Source organism: Haematobia irritans, chromosome 2, assembly GCF_050003625.1.
Source record: "Haematobia irritans isolate KBUSLIRL chromosome 2, ASM5000362v1, whole genome shotgun sequence".
In the NCBI taxonomy this organism is placed as follows: Eukaryota; Metazoa; Arthropoda; class Insecta; order Diptera; family Muscidae; genus Haematobia; species Haematobia irritans.
The window spans coordinates 1,672,317-1,694,304 of NC_134398.1; the positions used below are offsets into that span (position 1 = coordinate 1,672,317).

Genomic DNA, 21,988 nt, shown 5'->3' on the forward strand with positions numbered 1-21,988 from the left:
TGTTCACATGCAACACAATATCAATTTGAACCACATTCTCAACACAATTCAATTGGACTTTGCTTGCCTTCAACACATCCTCTAATGTTTTAGAAGTTGTTGGTAATATATTAGGAAGTTTTTGTCAATGTATTGAATTTTACTGTTGAGCGTAATGTCTGTTTTTGGTTGAGAACACGATTTTCACTACAATTGAATATTAATTAATCCTTTGTTTGAAATAGAGTTGAATTTAAGTATTTCTCAAAGGTATGTATTTATTGGGAAGCGATGATAGAGTTTACGTTACACCGAAGATACGATACGTCTTTCAATGATTAATTAGACGTTGTAAATCTATTGAGTAATCAATGCAATAGTACTCACAATAAATATGCTATAACGAGTACTTGTAGCGAAATACTCGCTCTTTCCCCATCACTACCAACTAGTGATTTTTTCATCGTTGCCGTGATCCGTGCGTGGAAATTACGAAATTGTAGTCTAAATAATTCTTTTTAAAAAATCCGCAAAATTAGATAAAAATGGCTTCGGTCTGTGGACGCATGGCTATCCGTGCCGCTGCACGTCAAAATGTCACATACACTCCAGTTCGCTTCTGCAAAAGTAAGTTTTTGTTTTTCCGAAACAAGGTTATTTTCTCAGACCCGAAAAAACGAGGCTCTCCCACTTTCTGACGGCTTTTCTGTCGCTGGAATCTAAGGGGTGAAAGATCCAATATATTTGTTACGTAACCGTCAAGGCAGGAAAGTAGTCAGAAAATGTCAAAAGGAAAACATAAATGAAAAAGGAATCATTTTAGTAAAACTAAGAATGGCTGATTGGATTTATGTAACAATTTTTTTGTTGGCGAACAATCACTCACACTAACAGTGCTTTGTGCAAATTGATTTCTGTTTTTAGCCATTGCTGACCAAGTGCAACCATCTTATGTTGCATTATTGTTGAATATGCTTACACTCATTTTTTTAGACGTTTATGTCCACTATGTGGCATTACTATTGAGTCCTTAACAAATTTTCTGCATTTAGTATTGTATGTTTATGTAACATTTTTATCACCAGCCAGCAGATAGCGTCAAAGCAGTCTTACCTGTCATACACCGCTCATATGATCCCCATTGTTTTATTTTCCTATATTTTTTAAGAGTAACGGAATGGTATGTTACACCAAATATGGTTCCATTGACAAGAAACTTATTTGGTAAACATTTTAAATATGAGAGGAATTCGTTTAGATGTCGAACATTTTTTCAATAATGAATATGCATATGTGTGTTTCCGTGTAAGGAAACAAGGGATATTGATATTGTTTCTTTAAATAACATAACATTTGTTATTGCTTTATACTTACAAATTAAAATATTTATTGCTTTTCAGTGATGAATGATCCCATGGAACACGCTACCGGTATTGAAAAGCGTGAATTGTTGGCCAAGGCTGCCGGCAACGATAACCCCTTCGACATGAAAGTGTTCAAGCGTGGAGCTGGCACCAAGGAGAACCCCAATCTGATACCTTCCGCTTTCGACGCCCGTATTGTCGGCTGCATCTGTAAGTCTATTCAACAAATATTTTAAAAGCCAAAACTTATTTGAAAATCATTTCCTAATAGGCGAAGAAGAACAAACATATGTTCAATGGATGTGGCTGCAAAAGGGAACACCTAAACGCTGCGAATGCGGTCACTGGTTTAAATTGATCGAAAAGGCTGCTGTCTAAAGAGTGGTAGTTTGTTTGTAACATCCTTTAAATACCTAAAGTTTCGTTCTGTTTTCAAAGATATTTAAGTAAAAAGTAACCTTAAACACCAATAAAATATCGACTGGATTATTTCGAAATGAACACCCAACAACTACAACATAAAAAGGTTACTTTTTCCTTTTGTGAATCTAGGAAAGAAACAAACCAAATGTGCAACATGGCCATTATTTAGTAAAGTGAAAGAACACGCTTGTTATGTTTAAGCATAAATAAAGTAAATATCAAAACGAAGTTTGAGAGATTTATATTGAGAAAGCTCAATTGCTATAAAGGAATAAAAGTAGCCAAAGACAAAATGTATTTAATATTAAAGTGGTAATAGTGAATTAAAATTAAACCATACTCTCAGAAAATATTTTCTTTGAATTTTAAATTTTCTCATGTTCGCCATTGTATAGGGGCTGCTTTACCTTAAAAAAAAACTTACAATATTATATATAGCTCAGATTTTCGGCCAATATTTAATACAAATAATTGAACATTTTTGAAGATTATACACACACTAACGTTTTTTTTGGCAATTTTGCTTCCAAACCACGAAGCCGTTGACGTGACATGTCGTCCATTTCTGAGACGATTCTAAGACTTTCAATAGTTTTGAAATATAACAAATAATCAGTTTAATATCCGTAGTGAGTGCCGTGTAAAGCGACTTCATTAAGAATCGCACAAATATAGTTCTCATTCTCCATATAAAACAATTTTCAAATTGCTGAGATCTATTACCCAGTATTAGTATCTGATTTACCTGTTATTTGAAAAAAGAAAATATTTTTAATAATACTCTGGCCTCCCGATATCTGTCATTATGCATACAGAAATCGCATTCTTTATCCGCTTTGTCTAAAATTTGAATAAAGGCGTTCTTTGAGATTTAAGGTCGGTATTATGTTCGCATTATCGTGCTATATTGTCATTTTTTTCACGTTTACTTTTCTATAATAGATAATTTTAAAGAATATGAACATTTGTTGCTTTGGATCATTCCCCATCAAGTTATAATAAAATTTGCCAAAAAAAAAATAGCTATTTTGATTTTACAGATTTATTTTTGATTTTAGCGGTTAAACCCGAACGCAATACTTACCTTAACGACAAATTTGCATTTATAGATACAAGATTTAATTTCGGTAATAAGGGGGCTTAACTTACATTTTATATTACCCCTCTCGTTAGAAAATGTCCACTACGGTTACCGATTTTCGGCATTCAATTTGTTGAGTGTCTTTTTTTACATAAAGGTGGGTATTAATTTCGAGTTTAGCCGCTAAAGTGAAAACTAAATCAGTAAAAAAAGGCATAATATTAAACATATTTGTTGCAAATTTTATTATAACTTGATGGGGAATAGCCCAAAGCAAATTTTCACAAAGTTGGTATTCCTTAAAAAATGGATTAATGAAGAAAAGTAATCGTGAAAAAATGACGATTTTAGCAGCTCAACTTGAACTTAATACCCACCTTAATATAATATATGTACCCAATTTGACTTTATTTTCCAAGCTAATTTTTGGCGATGTTTTTCATTATGTTTTCATCCATATTGTTTAAGTTCAAATGATGCACTTTAGATTTTTTGCAATGAGGGGATTTAATGTTTAATTTATATAATTTCAAAAAGGGGATTCAACTGACAGTTTATTGATATAGCGTTAGAAAATGTCCACGTGTACCGCTTTTCAGTCCATAGTGTATCAAAAGTATAAATATTGTAAATTCCTTCAATAAATTTAGGTTGTATTGATAGCTTAAAGAATATAGATTTAATAAGTATTTTACTCTGAAAAAGTTTGATGAAGTTATATAAAAAATTGCGAAAACCGAACATTGGACAATATTGAAGGATTTTTTAATGAAACGGTTTTTTTCCAATCAGCAATACAAAGAAATGTTTATATTTGCACCATAAAGGGGAGTACTAGATTCGAGTTTGGCCGCTAAAATCAAAAATAAATCATTAAAAGATTTAAACTTGTACTTCTTTGATGCAAATTTTTTATAACTTGATGGGGAATAGCGCAAATTTTCTAAAGTTTATATTCTTTTAAATAGATTTTTAAAGAAAAGTAATCATGAAAAAATGTGGATTTTAGCGGCTAAAGGTGAGTATTAAGTTCGAGTTTAGCCGCTAAAGTGAAAACTAAATCAGTAAAAAAAAGGCATAAAATTATACATATTGCAAATTTTAATATAATTTGATGGGGAATAGCCCAAAGCAAATTTGCACAAAGTTTACATTCCTTAAAATGGATTATTAAAGGAAATTAATCGTGAAAAAATGACGATTATAACGGCTAAACTCGGACTTAATACCCACCTTAAACTCGAACTTAAAGGTGATTCTAGTTTAGCCACTAAAATCTAAACTAAATCGGTAAAAAAGATAAAATTATACCTGTTTACAACTTTTTGATGACTTGATTGCGAATAGTAAGTAATCATGAAAAATGACGATTTTTAGTCCACCCATTAGCGTATCTAAACAATTTGTAAGCACCTATCTAACATTTAGTAATAATACATAGTTGAAAATTGTAAATAGGGTTTCAAATTCTCGAGAGTCCTTTCTTCACTTATGGGTTTATCTCATTGGCGTAAGTACGAAAATTATTGTTAGTTAGACCATGAATTACAAAAATATGCCTTTTTGCTGACTTCTAATGAGTTTAAATATTTTTGTTGTAAGGTTCGAGTTTAAGATGGGCACTAAGTTCGAGTTAAGACGCTAAAATAAAGTTTATATTCTTTTAATGGATTATTAGAGAAAAATAATAAAACTTGATAACCACCTTTAGGTACATACCCCGCGTTACGTTATATAGACACCGTCAAGTCACGTTCTTTTATTCACGTATTTCAAGCAGAGTTGCTCTTTCAACACGTGTTACTGTCGGATTGTTTTGTTTACCTTTTGCCTTATAATTGATTTTTATTTCAAAGAGGTTTTCCAACAATTTAGTGTTAAGCCAAATAAAGTAACAATGACGACTATCGAAGAACAACCTAAAATAAAGCTTGGTGATTACATTATCATACAGCGCCAAAAGTACACGAAACTTCAGAAATTCGGCAATTTAGATGCAACCGCAATTTTGGGAAAAGATCAGTTGGAGTTAAGAGGTTTATTGGATCAGTCGTATGGATGCACATTTAAAATGTGCCCTAAGGAGGAGCTAGGGAAATCTCATAGAGGACGTCAACGCCTACATCATTTGGAGCTGTGTAGCGAAGTGGAAATGAGAAATATAAGAGAGGTACTAGGCATCTCAAAAAGTGGAGAAGACAATCGCCATATAACAGACGACGGTGACAGTCAATCGTTAAAGCCAGAGGACATTGAACAATTAAGAGATGAATGCAACGAAAGCACAAAGATAATTGAAAAAATTGTCGAGAACTCGAAGACGTTCCATTCAAAGACAGAATATTCTCAAGAGAAATATCTGAAGAAGAAGGAGAAGAAATACTTTGAGTTTGTGCAAATAAGACAACCCACTATACGTCTCATTACGGATATATATTACAGACAAGATGCTGAAAAGGTGATGGGCATTAGAGTTGATACACTTTCTCAAATATTATCGTATTCAGGGATATCTGCGTTCGGTAATTACCTTTTGTATGAAAGTGGGTCAAATGGACTATTGCCAGCTGCTTTCCTAAATTCAATGGGAGCCAATACTGAGGCAATGTTAGTGCACATGCATCCAGGTAATGTTCCCCAAAAGCAAGCTATTTTGGCCCTAAATTTACCAGAGGAACAATTGAATAGGTGTATATCTGTTAATATATATTCTGTACTAAGAGAGTTTTATCAGGGTACATCGGAAAATTCAAGGGAAACTGAAGTATCCGAACCAAGTAATAAGAAACAGAAATTGGATGTTGATGTTGAAGAAAAAGGTATACACTCAATTCATTTCAAAGTGATCAGACAATTTCTATTTAACTCTTTGTTTTGTAGATTCCAAAGAAAGCCAAGGCGAAAAAATTCCTGAATGTGCAGGCAAACCGCAACAACAAAAATGGCAATTGGAGAATCAACGTGCTGTTGATTTAATACATGCAAAATTTGATTCTCTGGTGATTGCTTCTAAGGAACATCCATCCAACTTGGTTAGAGAATTGCTGCCCTTCGTAAAAGCTTCACGGCCTATTGTCATATTTAGTTTATCAAAAGAAGTGTTAATGGAACTGTATGTAGAACTGAAAACAGGCTCAAAAGTTACCAATCTACATTTGACTTCAAACTGGTTGCGTATGTATCAAATACTACCAAATCGTACGCATCCCGAAGTTAATATGCAAGCAAATAGTGGCTATTTGCTGACAGGTTATACCCTTGGATAATAATAAAGTCAGTTAAAAACGGTACATGGCCTACTTGTCTATATTGAGGGTTTGAAAATATGAGATTTTAGCTACAATAAGTTTGTTCTCCATACAATACTAGACAACACAATTTGCAATAGTTATAGACGACAATATACTTTTAGTAAGAAAGTATTCCTTAAGAACTTGCATCAAAAATGTAACAAAATTTTGAGATGTGATTACAAGTCCAATATAAATTTTCTTTTTCCTATGGTATTTGCTTCCTCGTTCAAGAAGATCTGGAAAAACTAACTTAAAAACTAGGTCTGTCACCCGGGATAAATCGCGCTCCGACATCACGGGATTTTTTATTTTGCATCCCGGGATTTTTTGGGGTCCCGACAAAATAATTCGTGGCTTTTTAGCACTAATTATTAATAAATTTAATCAAAAATCGAATTAAACGATAAGGTTCTCCTTTGAACAATGAGTTCATGTAAAAGGGAATTCGTGGCACATAACATAAAAAGCAATGATAAATTGTCCGCCGACAAGATGGTGTTTATCTGATAAAAATTTGTATGCCTTGATATTTTTAAGAAGTTACTTAAAACGAGGAAAAACAAAAGGATTAACGTGTACGAAAATATACCTAATCTAATCATAATCCTTAAAATGTTTTGCCGAGTAATACGCTTTAGAGACTACCAGTTATTCCGGACGGAATGTCGGTGTTTGTAAGGAATCGGTGTTTGTAAGGAATCAGTATCGATTATGCCTTCGGACTTAACTTATAATTTGCACAATATATGGGATATGTTCGACACGAGCACTGTCGTCCGGAATAACAGATAATCTGTAAAGCGCATAATATAGCGACATGACATTGCTTTTTATTTTTTTTTTCATATTGTTGAGTTCGTTAAGTAAGATAGCAATTTGAAATTGCTTTTTAATTTACTCTTATGTTCTTTTGTTGTCTTTTGTTAATAACATTGAATTAAAATAAACAATTTTTTGGCGCTATAGATTGTTATTACATTTTGAAATCCCGAATGACAGCCCTATTAAAACCAAACATTGTCATATTCACGAAACTCGGAGATGGATATTTGAAAAACGTCAATGCTAGCTACTTCATAAAATTCAACCATGTTTTCAAAAATTTGAGCGTTGAGATTTTTGGGGAAAACTTTTTCAAATCGTGGCAATACTCATTCAGATATGTTTTTCTGACGGTGGTGCTATGTTATCAATGCAAGGTACTTTAGTAAATAGAAGACAGTGACAGATACACATGCCGTGCGAAAAACGTAAACAATAGCATTTCTACTTTCGCTTATATGTTTTGATCAAAGTTGTTTTTATTTATCAAATATTTAAACAAATAAATATATCAAATGGCGAAACATCATCCCGACTTAATATTTTGCCGAAAACAACCCGGTGTAGGTAGGTAGTTTGCCTTATTTAACCACCATCTATTCTTCAGTTATTCTATACCTTTCAGCTATTGGTCGCTTGTGTGAAAAATGTGATGGAAAATGCGTTATATGCGATTCCTATGTCCGGCCATGCACATTAGTCCGAATATGCGATGAATGTAATTATGGTTCATATCAAGGGAGGTGTGTAATATGTGGTGGTCCTGGAGTTTCAGATGCCTACTACTGCAAGGAATGCACAACGCAGGAAAAAGATGTATGTAGTAGCTATATAATTTTTCTTGCCTCTGACTAACTAATATAAATTATAGAGAGATGGATGCCCGAAAATCGTCAATTTGGGAAGTTCTAAAACGGATTTGTTCTACGAAAGAAAAAAATATGGCTTCAAGCAGAAGTAAGTAACTTTGAAAATAGTAGCCAAACGTGTATGTTTTATCACATCTTTATTCTTTTCAGTTATTAAATATCTACTGGGAAAACATTTTCTATTAAGATCTTTTATACACAAAATAAAAAGTCTAAAGTTTTTGGAATATTAAAGATTTTATTTTATTTAAAAGAATTTACATCTATGCGGCGCTATCTATGGAATATTTCAAGCAAAGCTTATCAAATTCATCCGACTTTTTGTCAAAGTCTTTGACGAACTGGCTTTTGGGATAAAATTGACGGAGTTGTTCCCAATATCTTTGTATAGTTTCTTGGGATTTACCAGTCAAATGGGCAAGGACCATCATATTGATTAATGTATCGTAATCGTTGTGTTTCTTTGTCATAGATTCACGCAATACTGATTCTGCTTCCTCGTATCTTTCTAAGCCCAAATGAACGACAGCTTGACCATTCAAAAGTAGCGGCGTTGGTTTGTATTTCTCGCAAAATTCTTGATAAATATGGAATGCATCTTGCATGGATTCTGTTCCCGATGATAATGCAACCCAAGCTTGGGCCAATTGAGTTAATGTATGGTCATCTGAAATTTCTTGCATTTTTGCTACCAATTGCTTGGCGAGGTCTATTCTATTCAATCGCAACAAACACTGTACCGACAAAGCCATCGATTCCAAATTGGTGGATCCATGTAGAATTTTAAGAGCATTTTCAAACTGTTCGTCATAGCAATAGACAATTGCTGTGGCTATGCGCCAAATGTTAGTTTCATCCTCCTCTCCGGCTACCTTATCGGTTAGTTTGTTCAATATATCCTCTACCTTGTTTGGTTGCTCAAAAGCTTCGTGAATATAACGCAGTGCCAAGAGAGGTGTATTGTTATTTTCCTTGATATCATTCGCTATCAATCTTCCAGAATCCATAGCCAAATAAGACAAATACATATAAGACAAAAGTTCGGATCCCGATCCCGATGATTCAGGCAAAACGAAATTCACAGACCCCATAAAGTTGCCAATGTAATACTCATTTCTGGCATAAAAAAGAGTTGAATTGGTATCTTCTTCCTGGGACATGTTGCTCTTATTACTTGTAATAGGTAGAATATAACTAGAAATGCAGAAGTTTACAATATGAAAAGAACAAAATATTTTTACTTGTGTACTTCTGAATAAAACGATATGACGTGACGTGTTATGTTAAATGACAGCAACGCTTAGATGTGTTCAGTGATGTTTTTATTGTCATTGATTAGTGAATTTTTATATTTGTGTAACGTTATGCTTACGTGAACAACCAAATGACGTAAATATTATACAATAATATCTCGCGTAAAAATTATTAGATCTCTAAATTGGCCTTTTAGATCAAAGCAGATACACCTGGACCTCGGTTTGCGTTGTTTCGAAGTTGCGTCGCTGTTGAATTAGACTAGTTTTCACATTGCGTCGTTAGATTTTCAAAGTTGCGTTATTATCTATCTCCAATCTTTGCATAGTTTGCCATAGAAACTCATAATTCACTTTGCGTTGTGGTTTTTTGGAACGTATCTGCGAAGCAAAGCGAGGTCTAGGTGTACACCCAAATGTGATAGAATTAGATATAATTGTATATAAATCCATACATGACGAGATCTAACACCAGTAATTAAATATGATTAGATCTTACCATTTTTTGGATCTACTCATATCTAACCGTATCAAATTAGATCACTTAATTTTTACTAGGGATGCGCTATAACTGAGGTGATGGTAAACTTGACCCCTTTAATTTTTGAAAATTTTGGCTAAAAATTAATAATATTTGCTTTTAATATGAGTTCCATAACAATTTTTTGGGTAAATTAAGAATTCAAAGCTATCAGATTTGTATTTAAAGAAAACAAGGATTTAAGAACTCGCCTAATTAAAAATCCAAAAACAGGGGGCCAAATTTACCACTATCACAGTAGTTAAAGGTTAAAAAAATTCCATTTATTTAAGTCAATAATTTCTGCACCTATTTAGCCAAAATAAAGCATCTACATCCTTTGAACGATGGCTTCAATAAATCTCAATTTACTTGATTGTTGTTTTGTTTCTTCTGGTATTTACTGCATATTTGAAAAGATAAACAAACTTTTTCCATGATAATGAGATGATTACAAAATATAAATTTTATTTATATTCATTTAGTGTCGCCGGTATACTTGCAGTTTATGTAAGTATGACTATATATAAAAGACTTCAATGATTATATTATGTACACTTAAACGCAGTTTCTGAGAAAACCTCAATCTTATAAATGGCTTAGATTGCTAATTAGATAATAGGAATATATACAGCTTACAAAGCCATACCTAAACATGATGTTAAATACGTACAAGTAAATAAAAAATATATATATATAGAACACATCTTAATTGAAACAATTATAAATACAACAAAAACTATTTTTCTAAAATTATAGTAAACAAAAATAAATAACTAAGACAACTTAGGCATAGATAAATCCAGTAAACACTATGACTCCTCGTCGGAAATAACAATTTCCTCCAAAGATTTATTCCCACTTGGGTTTGGACTTATTTTCGCATTACATTCACTGTTCGTAATAGATGTTAGATTCTCCGTATTTAGACTAGGAACAGGGACGATCTTCAAATCCGCTATAGCGGTTGTGGTAGCGCTTGTATTACCCAATATTAGGTCAGGACTGTTCGGAGAGTTATTACAAATATTTAATTTAGTCGACTCTTTTAGTTTTCCATTAGGCGGTACCATACAATCCTTAATTTCCGCGTGATTTGAAGTCTTCGTTGCTTGATTTTCGATATTGTTGTTATTCTCGACATTTGATGTTGGACATTCTATTTCTAAGTTATTTTCTTTTGTTGCATGTAAGCTATCTGTTATTGTAGGAATCAAACCTTGGTCGGTTTGATGTTGCTCCGGGACAATATTGGTTACAGTAACATCTTGCTTGTCATCCCCATTATTTTCATTATCCGATTCGTTATCGGAAACTTCGCCATTAGCCAATGTCTCTACTTGTTCCTCGAGATTTTCATAATCATCTTCATCCTCTTCGTCCTCATCGTCGCTATCGTCAAGCCCAGTTACAACAGTTTCTTTAGAAATACCATCACTATGGTCAGAAACTTCGGGCTTGTTTAAATTTAAATCCGAGACAATTCCGTCCCCTTTTTCTGTGACCTTTTCGGAAGTTGTTTCTTCTTCCTTTGATGTGGACGTTTCTTCGCCGGCTTTTGTTTCTATATTTTCAGACTTGTTCTCATCATCCTCTTCTTCTGGCATATCTTGTTTGCGGGCATATTTTTCCAAAATATCACTAATTTTCTTATGGTTCTTCTGATTTTCACTTAATTTTGCAGCTAATGCGGGATCACTTTGGGCCGGATCCTTAGCATTTCCACCGTAATGTGTAACAGTCTCATACAGTTCCGCTTTTCGCCTTGACTGTAAAAGTTTCCCAACTTTAATGAATGCATCTTCCGCTAAAATATAAAAATAACATCAGATTAAATTCCTATTTGAAAGCAATCTATAACTATATCACCTCACCTATATTTTTCATTTCGAAATTGACCAAACCCAGACTGTAGGTACGATTGCAATGTTCCAACATGCGAAGGACATCATAATAATCTGGAAATTCTTTTGTGCGGTTTATAAAAGCTTGCAATGTTTTATTGAATTGTGGTATGCGGGTCTCGTTGAATTTGATAGGTTTTTTCACTAACCGACGAGCACTTTTACTCTCTCCCGTTAAATCGCAAATTTTTTCGTAAATCTACAAGAAGGGATTTTCTATATAGTTTCAAACAACATAACTCAATGTAATTGATCCACCTACCTGACATGCTCTTTTCTTGAATCTCTCCACCTGGAGAAAACTTGAATCATCGTCATCCCATTCAACTTCCGTTTCTTCTAAAGCTTCAATACGTTTGGTCAATACGTACAAGGCTTTATTAAGTTTTTTGATTTGTTCATCCAACTTTTTACTTCCCGTTGAAATGTTAGTAATCGTGGCTTCCTTGTCACCGCTATTAGCTGAAGTTGATGGTGCTTCTGGTGTCGAATTGGTGTCATTATTAGTTATTGCCGACGTTGTATCTTCAGATTTTATTTGCGGTGTCGGAGGAACTTCTACTATCTTAGCTTTACGTCTAACCTTAAGTTCCTCTACTATAGTCTTTAAGTTATAGTATACTAGATCTGGTTCCGCTCGTATAGCTTCCACAACCTTCCGAATACTCTTGCGAAAACTTTTTGATCTCACAAAGTCTTCGTGGACATCATAGTAGTACTTGATGAGTTTGTTTTTAATTAATTTTTCCATATCATCTGACTTATCGGCTTCCCGGCAAACTTTTATGAGTTCTGCGTACTCAGGTTCGAGGGGCCGCTTTGGCGGGGGTTTCAATTTGGCCTCACTCTCCTTATTAACATCTGGGGACTGTAGGCCTTTGCCATTGGTGTCTATCTTAACCTTCTGAGACGTATTATCACCATTTTTCTGTTTATCAAGGGATGTGTCTTCCAGTCTGCTTGGCGTGTCCGTTAGATTTATAACCTTATTTCTTTCGGGACTGTCGGTAAGATCCAAAATATCAGTCGACGGGGATTTATGTGACTTAGGAGTGGAAGGTGATGTTATGGGCGTTCGTTGGGGTCTTGCTGATGATTTCGGAGATTCCATAGTCAACTCTACCGTTTCATTGCCACGTTTATCCAACTGTGAATGTAGTTTGTGCCGTTGTTGCAACCAAGCTTCGTCTGATGGCTTCAGTACGGTCGTTGGTTTTATACGCCTCGAAGGTTTATCTGTGCGTGGCACTTGTGACGGACCAAGTTGGGGCGAAGGAGTTTTTGGAGCCGCAGACGAAGCAGGTGATGCAGCCGGCGATGGTGTTGTTGCAGTTTTAGGTGGCAAATGTATTTTAAAATTATTATTAAGATTATTTTGATTTGGATTGCTATTGGAGTGAGCTGTGATTGTGGTGTTTGGTGGTAGGTTTGTATGGAACATATGAGGATTTAAAAGCATCTGTTCATTCAAGCCAGCAGCAAAAGGTCCCAAATTATGGGGAGGTGTAGCCATTAATTGTAAAGGTGGGGTAGCACCAGCGGCCATTGAATGAACGCCTGTTATCATAGGCATAATGGGTGGCAATGGCGACATGGTTGTTGCTGCTACAGCTGGCGACATGATATTAGATGCATTCATATTGGCAAAAGACTTCGGGGCCAATCTAGGAATGGGTTGAGGAGGGGTTGGGGTCTTCCTTCTTCTATGCGCTTGATTAATCGAATTCACCTGTGCTTTTGGAGGTGTTGGTGTCTGTCGTTCATCATTGTATAAATGATTGTTTGCATGATTTACCCTGGCTCCTGGTAATGGTGAAATCTTTGGTTGCGCTGCAGCATTTACTGGGATTTTTGAACTCAGAGCTACTGGGGTTGTTCGGGGAGTTACAGTTATGCCACTGGGAATTCTTTGTTTTGGACATGCAATTGCCGATGAATGTGATGTATCAGATGACTTCAAGTTAGGCTTTTTCGGTGGACTCTAGAACGAGAAATTACTTTTAGTATACCAATAGCCTATAAATTTTAAATAGCCTAAAAGTTGTTCAAATGCGAAAAAATACGTTCGATGGCCATAATTCAGGAGTACGTGGTCAAGAAAAAATTATAATTTTATTCAGACTAATTCAACAGTTGGTTTTAGTATACCTTAAATGAGCTTTGTGGATTTTTTTTTTCAAATTCGACTCCTTCGAAGAACGAGTCGAGTTATTTTCATGCAAATTTAGTTATTCATTCCGATCCTGTAATTAGTGCGACGTCTGAATTCGACATTTTTAAACTTTTAAAAAGTCGGGGATTTAATGTTGTTAGGAAGACGACAACACTAATGTTGCCGTTTGACCACACAATTCTAATGTTGTCGCATGGAGACGATAACGTTAGTGTTGTAATTTGAGAGGTAACATAATTTTGTCGCACACTAATGTTGTCGCTTCGAGATAACAACGTTAAAGTTGTCCTCTGGCAGACGACAACAACTGCGCCACAAACATTGCTGTTAAAATTGTTTATTTCAAAAAATGAAATAAAACGCGGGAACCCATCACTAACAGAGCTATGTTAACATTTTGGAGACTTTTGCAATCTCCTTTTTGTACATTTTTCTTCATCTTGGTCTAGATTCATTCATTGCGATGTCTAGTCTATTAGACACACCACCAATTGCGTGTTATTCAATCACATTTTTTGGTGTAAACTGTACAACAAAACAACTCAGAAGAGTAATTAACAATAAAAAGGCAATACTGCAAAAAGCACTGTCACACTCCGCACAGAAAACATCGCTCATTGTGAATGTGTAAGTTAGAAATATGTATAGAAATGCATAGTACACCGACACAGATTAGCACACACACTACCACAAAATAAGATTTTACATGTTTTGTTTTTATATGTTTTTGAGTTGTGTAGAGTGAGCGCGTTGTAGACTTTGGTAGCAAGAGAGCATAGTGATGTGCACACTCGGATTGTTGCAGAAGATAAAAAGTAGTCACTTATTAAAGCGCAACAATTAGACCACAAAATGTCCAACACTTTTTTCCATTTATTGGTAGTTTATTAAAATGGAAAATTTTACAATATTTGCAATGTTGTAGGCTATTGCGAAGAGTTATTGGTTCACTTTGCGCTATTTGTTTTGATGTCTAATTTCGCAACAATGACCCAGTACAATTCTTTGGGACTCGGTTGTACATCACTAAACCACTCGAAGCAATCGCGCTCTCATTTAATGGCAAAAAGTAATCGTTTTTTTTAGTTTTAAAGCACCTATACAAACAAAAGATAAACACGCACACATACTCATCAATAAAACCCCACATCATACATTAAGCTCTTTCTTTTTTCATTCATTTTCTTAAACTTTTCTTGCTTTTACCTCATCTTCATCGGAAGAATCCAGCACAATTATTGAACTCATTCTTTTATTTATACAAATGCTATAATTATCTTTTATTAGACGGACTTTTTCGATAAAAATATAGAATTTTTATTATTTCTTAGATTTTTTCTTGTTATGACGGGCGGCACTTTTATTCTACACACATTAACTTCAACCTCTTCTTTCTCATAAACTACTACCACGACGATGAACGACGGCGACGATTATCTGCATTTTTTCCACTAAATATTGAGAATTGAGCGTAAAACATGTGAGTTGACAATTCTTGACATATAATGGGTATTTTTGTTTACATACCTTCTGCACACAAGAACCGGTTACTCCACTAAATACTGTAGAGGGTTGCCGAAGCAATTGTATGTTGTGGAGAGAATGGGGAAGCACCTTACGAGGGTTGTTGTTTAAGTACATACACACAGAAAACGAAATACCTAAGTTGATTTTGTAAAACTTTGTTATATTGCTTAGTATTAAGTTCGTTTCTGCGAAAAACGAATATCTGCATCTATCTCCGTAAATAGGATCTCAAACCCAGGGATGTTAACTTATTTTTTCATTCGAAAAATCCAGGATTGTATAAATATGTGTTTGAAAATGCTCAAAACAAAGATTTCGTATTTAAAGGTGGGTACTATGTTCGACTTTCGAGTTGAAAATCACTTTATTTTCGCGATTACTTTTCCTGAAATAATCAACATTATAAATTAAAACCAAAATATTCCTGTAAAGTCTTGCCGAAATCTAGGGGAACAAGAAACTGCGCATCAATTGAATTAATTTATCTGCTTCATATTGAACTATTTTATTAAAGTAACCGTGAAAATTTCAACTCGAAAAGCGAACATAGTACTTACCTTAAGGTAGGTACTATGTTCGGTTTCCGAAGCGAAATCCCATACAAAACCAAAAATGCGAAAAACTACCGAAATATTTTTTCATTTGTGGTACTTTGTTTTTTTTCGAGTTGAAAAACTGACATAAAGTGCATAGTCCCTAATTAGGTCGGCTTTAAATCCTTCCATATGTTGAGATTAGTTAGTTTCAAAACATGGCGCCATTTGTAATGTGAATTAAGAAATAATTGATTTATTCAAATGATTTGTGTTAAATTAGAATACAAAAGTGGTTCGCGTTGTTATTTAAAAATGCAATTAGATTGACGAAATAAAAATAACGGAGTGCTATATGTATATAACATATATAACAGCATCTGGTTCTGTAGCCGTTTCTGCCACAGTAGCATCTGCCCTCACATCCCTGACACCCACAATTGCAGCCACTACATCAGCTACAGTGAACAACTCCAACATAGCACCCTCAACACCTGCCACGACCACAGTGGCTGTGACCGCAAATATTGTATTGCAACAACCAAATACAACGGCCGCCCAAGTAGTGAGTGGTCCCATTGGGGTGGCAGCAAATACTACTCCAACATTAGCCACTATTACTAATTCTTCAAATGCAATATCGACTGTTGCTGCCGTTAGTAATACAAATGCAATACTAATGCAATGGTGGTTTCACAATCATCCACAATAGTATCACCAGCAGCTGGATCGAATGTTGTTGTTCCCACCACTACAATGGCTTTAGCAGGAGCTACCGTGGGACTTAAGTCTGGTCAGATATTACAATGACATTGAACCGTATAAATACGGCAGAGAATGAAGTTGATGTGGAGGAATGTTTACCAGGTGATGTTGTTAAATTGGATTTTGCTGGCGAAGAAGTGGCCGGGTGAAATTTTACCCCTAAGGAATGTCTTCTAGGAGTTTCCAATCGGCGACCGGTGCCCGTTGGAAACTCCGCCTATTACAACAGTACCATCATCGCTTCAGCCATCAGCAACAATAGCATTCCATCAGCGTCATATTGTAGAGATACAACCAGGCCACCATTTATCATCATCCCCTGCTAATTTAGAATTGACTAATGTTATGCAACATAATGTTTGCACAGAACACGAAGAAGTAGAAGAAGCTAATTGTCATAATACTGCAGATGTAATCGATGAAGATTTCTTTTTTAAAATATGCTTAAAAACGATTTCGTCTTATCTCTGTAAACCCAGTGCTTCTACATTCAACACCCATTTTTTACAAAGAAATGAATTGTATTTTTTTTTTATTATTTTACCGCTCCTCGTAATTGCTCCCTTTTCTATTTGTTAAGCGAGCTCGTTTTTTGTGTGTAAGAGGCGTAAATGAATGAGAACTGAACAAAAGAAATGTTAATGCAATTTTAATTTTTAATGGAAACAACATGAAAGCTAAATATGAGAAATGATAATTAAAATTTTTTAAATATAACAATATTAATGAAAGAAAGCTGATAATCCAGAAAAGAAAACATTGTGTTCTAGGGTCTTTAATTAGTGTATAAATGTACAAATTAATAAAAAATCATAATAAAATTATAATCGAACTTGTTTTATTTTTATATACCGGGGTACAAGTAATTGGGTGGTCTTATACGTTTTATACTTTTTAATATAAAATTAGTAAATTTTTCTGAACAAAGTTATATCCAAAATAAATGTTTATAGCAAATAATTAAATAATTTTTATTTAAATAGCAAAATAATTTTCTTGTATTCATCATTTGTCCAAAATGATTGCGATAGGCTGGAATGAAACGATTTAATTTCGTTGTGGCTTTTAAATTTCAGTTAGCGGCATTCTTGCATTTTATCAATTCAAAACACTGGTTGAATTTCATAACGTGACTGAAATAGTTATTGGAACTTATACATTGGGAGAGTATAACATCCTTCAGTAAACCAGCCAATTGCTTCTCAATGTATTAATTTCAGTCAACGAAGAGTCTGGTATAGAACACTAACATCCCTTTGTGACGAAATATAAGTCGGGAACAGTGACTTTGGCTTAGGAACTACCCTTGAACTTGAGTTATGGGCTTAAGTTGATTGTTCCCCCCGATGTAACAACATTGGCAAATGAAATGGCGTTATTATCCTTTGTGGGAACCGTGGTGGTGACCACTGGATTTGAAATTGCTAGTGAGGCGGCAACAGCATGGTATTGCAATGCGATTGTGTAGATATTGTGGACACCAACGAATTATGTTTGTTGATGAATGAGTCCATTGCTGCGCATGATGTAAAAGTTAGCATAACACCGGAATTATATGTTTTTTTGATGTGCGTTACAAATTGACGGTATCCATTTAGAAAAGCTGAAGAAGACAATGTACCACATGTTGTAAAAGCTGTTGCAGAATGTGGTAAGACACCAGGAGTAGAGCGGCTGGAGCTTTATTCTTAACAATTATTAGTGTCCAGTGCTGTATGAGATTTTTTTGCAAAACAATCCAAAAACTGGTAGAAAAACACTTTTAAAAACAATTATCATTAATGCGTGTAAACAATCAGCTGCTGCGTATGTTAAGTAAAAATAGTATGACATTTGGCGATGTTGTCAATTAAATTGCGGAGAAATAAACGCGGAATAGCTCCAAAATAGCTGTTTTCTTCGTTCGAAATGTATTGTCAACACTCTCATTTTTCAACGCGAAAGAATGGTTAAGTGAAGTTTTTTTCGTGCCAACAAACATAGTACCCACCTTTATTCCGCACTCACGTTTTTTGTATGGAGTATAATAGTTTTTCGTGCGAAAACGTGATCTTAGTATTAGGCTTATGGAGTTCAATCGATTTATACAAGCCTATTCGAATATTTTACAAAGTAAACTTAGTTTATGCTAAGTTTTTTAATCTTTCATAATATTATGTAATTTTACATTTTTAATCGTTTATCCCTACAATGAAATAGAGAAAGAAATACAAGAACATAATCAATTGACATATTAATGATGTGTCATCTTTTCGAATTACCCAACGTCAAAAGAAACTCATTAAATTGTATAAGGCAATACACATTTTTTAAAAAGAAAAGAAGAGAAAGAACTGAAGTAATTTTGTGAAGAGTAAATGGGTTTTTGATTTTTTATTAGTTTGCTTCGAAAAAGGTAAGTTCCTTGGTAAAACAAATAGCTAGTGTCTTTGATACAAACGTCATAAAAAAACAATGTTTTACTACCGTTTTAAGACAGTACCCAATAAACACAAACGTTTGAAAAATACTAAAATGCAATAATTTTTCAAACATTTTTTCAAAGGATTAGGGTAATATTCAAGTTGGGAAATTGTTGAGAAAATCGCGTTCTCAACAAAAAACAGACATTACCCTCAACAGTAAAATTCAACACAATAGCAATAATCTCTCAATTGTAATCCTCAAATTGAAATGCATTGCTACTCAATAATTTCTCAAACAGTTTTCAATGTGAGACAAATTAAAAACTAATATTGCTGCGAATATTTTCTAACCACAATTTGCATGAAAGTCAATCCCAGTTCTTACTGAAAGTCAACACTAAATTTCTAGTGATTTTGTACATTTTATTAATTTTTTTCGTTAAAAATATAATAATATTAAAAATAACATTTACAATATATAAAAATAATAATATGTTATAATACCAATCAAAACATAATTATCTTCTTAAAGGTATTAATAACTAAAACTATCAATACAACTTTAAATAACTTAAACATTTTTCATGTATAATTTCCCCCATAATGTTGGTGTCACATAACTATTAATTAATTAATTATTAATTAATATGCTGACAATTTCAAATAATTACTATCGAGGAACTTGCTGGCCTGCGTGTTAGAATAGATTCCATCAAGAGGAATTCACAAAATATCAAACTGATGACGGAATGTAAATTGATGTAATGCACATTTTCATCCAGAAGTTCTTGATTTAGGAACTGTTGCACTTTGTTTTAATTGGTTGCACTTTGTAAGTTTTCTGGAATCTTTTCTTTGTTGTTTCCTCCATCATTTTTTCACCGGTCAACATCTTCCAAGAATATAACATCCAATGATTTTAGTTTTCTGCAAAACAATCGAGTTTTGTGATTTCCATTACGTTTTCATTTCACTTTTTATTTTGACTTACCAATTATAATTACCGTTTTGGATTAATTTCAGTTTTATGTCAATAAAAATAACTGACCACGTACTTCGTGGCACAAAATGTATTGAAACCCACAAAATTCCTCAAGAACGTTGGTGTCACAAAATTCTTGTAAAACTCATTAAAATTCGGGAAATTAGCAAGGAACTTGATGACTAGAGAGTTAGAATAAATTTCCAGCAATTTCAATTCACAAAATATCAAATTAAACCGATGATGCCATGTAAATTAAACTATAGGCGTGATGCGAATTATCACCCAGTAGTTGATATGGAAAAGCATAAATACCAAGTTTAGTTCATTGTACTTTGATTTATGGAAACTTTCTCTTTTCGATAAGCCACCATCATTTTTCATTGGTCAACCTCTTAATGTTTCCAAGAATGCAGCATCCAAATGTTTTAGTTTTCTGCAATGAGATTTAAATTTAGTGACTTCTCCAAAGTGTTGATTTAATTTTTCATATTGACTTACCAATTATTATAAACTATTTGAAGCAGTTCCAGTTACTTGTCCAACATTTTTTCATCGGTCAGCTTTTTAATGTTTTAAAGAACGTAGAATCCATAATTTTAGTTTTCGGCAAAGAGATATAATTTAGTGTCTTCCTTAAAGTTTCATATCATTTTTTTATTTTCACTTACGTATTATTAGAAACTATTTGGAGTAAATTCAGTTTTTTGTCTAAAATGTTTTTTATTTCTTTCAATTGACCACGAACTTCGTTGCACAAACAAGTATTGAAAACCACATGGTTTTTTCGTTGCATTTTAGGGTAGTGTTTTGTCAAAGTTTTCTCATATTATCTTCAACCCCTTTTCAAAGATTTCGTCAACATTTTGGCAAATTGGAAGTAATTCGCAAACAATTTGAAGATGTATTGAATATGGGCTGTTTCAAGTCAAGTTGAATTTATGTTGATAATTATAGTTACCCTCAAACTGAAAAGTTGTTGCATTTGAAAAACGCTCATCCTGTGTTTATTGGGTAGTAAAAGAATTATTGTGGTCAAGTAAAACACGTTTGTTTATGCGCTTTACAGACTCAGTTATTCCGGACGACAGTGCTCGTGTCGAACATATCCCATATATTGTGCACATTATAAGTTAAGTCCGAAGGCATAATCGATACTGCTGCATGTTTATGGGATTGATAACACATTTACCGATTATTTAGTCATCGCCGACAAGTCGTATTGATCCGACACACTGTAAGATTCTTTACAAACACCGACATTCCGTCCGGAATAACTGATAGTCTGTAATGCGCTTTATATTCCAAAGCAAATTATCCTTAAAATGGATTATTAAAGAAAAGTACACCCAAAGAAATTTGTTAGTAGGGACAGCAGAAAAGTCTGCTGAAAAAGGGACAGCAGTCACTGTTTGCTGAAATAGCAAACATTTCTGCTATTTTTTAAGCTCGATTGCATATTGAATATTTATCGAATTAAGGCATAACAGCAAACAAAATGTTTGCTGATCGTATTTAGGAGCTTGTAAGTATATTACAGTACAAAAATATACCAAAAACTACTTTTGGTTCTTAAATATGCTTTGAGGAAAAATTTACAACCCAAACATTTTCTAATTTGTTGTTCATTAGGTCCTGAAGTACAAAAATATAACAGCAGACATCGACTGCTGTTTTTAGCGGACTTTTTTCTATGAGTGTAATCGTGAAAAAATTGAGATTTTAAGGTGGGTATTAAGTTCGAGTTTAGCCGCTAAAAACGTCATTTTTACACGATTACTTTTCTTTAATAATCCATTTTAAGGAATACAAACTTTGTGAAAATTTGCAACAAAATTGTATAATTTCATGCATTTTTCTTACAGATTTAGTTTTCACTTTAGCTATTTTAGCGTGTAAACTCGAACTTAATACTCACCTTTAGCGGCTAAACTCGAACTTAATACCCACCTTTAAGGTGAGTACTATGTTCGGTTTTTTCACCAAAACACTAAGTTAAAACTACAAATATATTTATGAAGACGATTATATTTTGATCGAGTATTGCCAAATAATGGATGGAAAAGATCCAAGGAATTGATTGCAAATAATTTTA

General features: G+C 33.8%; 5 protein-coding genes across 5 annotated transcripts; 3 read left to right on the forward strand and 2 right to left on the reverse strand.

Moving 5' to 3' along the window:
* The first annotated feature begins 409 nt into the window (after positions 1-409).
* On the forward strand, positions 410-1,994 carry LOC142223188 (cytochrome c oxidase subunit 5B, mitochondrial-like). The gene is made up of 3 exons (XM_075293051.1): positions 410-606; positions 1,380-1,553; positions 1,615-1,994. Exons 1-3 carry the CDS (start codon positions 525-527, stop codon positions 1,719-1,721), a joined length of 363 nt encoding a protein of 120 aa, XP_075149166.1. The 5' UTR covers positions 410-524; the 3' UTR covers positions 1,722-1,994.
* A 2,637-nt stretch (positions 1,995-4,631) lies between these two features.
* Trmt6 (tRNA methyltransferase 6 non-catalytic subunit) lies at positions 4,632-6,137 on the forward strand. Its single transcript, XM_075293048.1, has 2 exons — positions 4,632-5,666; positions 5,728-6,137. The coding sequence occupies exons 1-2, from the start codon at positions 4,745-4,747 to the stop codon at positions 6,111-6,113; spliced, it is 1,308 nt and encodes a 435-aa protein (XP_075149163.1). The 5' UTR covers positions 4,632-4,744; the 3' UTR covers positions 6,114-6,137.
* A 1,213-nt stretch (positions 6,138-7,350) lies between these two features.
* On the forward strand, positions 7,351-8,065 carry Phf5a (PHD finger protein 5a). The gene is made up of 4 exons (XM_075293052.1): positions 7,351-7,529; positions 7,588-7,778; positions 7,834-7,919; positions 7,982-8,065. The coding sequence occupies exons 1-4, from the start codon at positions 7,478-7,480 to the stop codon at positions 7,986-7,988; spliced, it is 336 nt and encodes a 111-aa protein (XP_075149167.1). The 5' UTR covers positions 7,351-7,477; the 3' UTR covers positions 7,989-8,065.
* epsilonCOP (coatomer subunit epsilon) lies at positions 8,050-9,155 on the reverse strand. Its single transcript, XM_075293050.1, has 2 exons — positions 9,081-9,155; positions 8,050-9,025 (listed from the first exon to the last, which is right to left on the reverse strand). The coding sequence occupies exon 2, from the start codon at positions 8,989-8,991 to the stop codon at positions 8,095-8,097; it is 897 nt and encodes a 298-aa protein (XP_075149165.1). The 5' UTR covers positions 8,992-9,025; positions 9,081-9,155; the 3' UTR covers positions 8,050-8,094.
* Positions 9,156-10,033: 878 nt separating this feature from the next.
* On the reverse strand, positions 10,034-15,029 carry Daxx (Daxx-like protein). Its single transcript, XM_075293053.1, has 4 exons — positions 14,888-15,029; positions 11,771-13,489; positions 11,479-11,707; positions 10,034-11,411 (listed from the first exon to the last, which is right to left on the reverse strand). Exons 1-4 carry the CDS (start codon positions 14,927-14,929, stop codon positions 10,417-10,419), a joined length of 2,985 nt encoding a protein of 994 aa, XP_075149168.1. The 5' UTR covers positions 14,930-15,029; the 3' UTR covers positions 10,034-10,416.
* Positions 15,030-21,988: the final 6,959 nt, after the last annotated feature.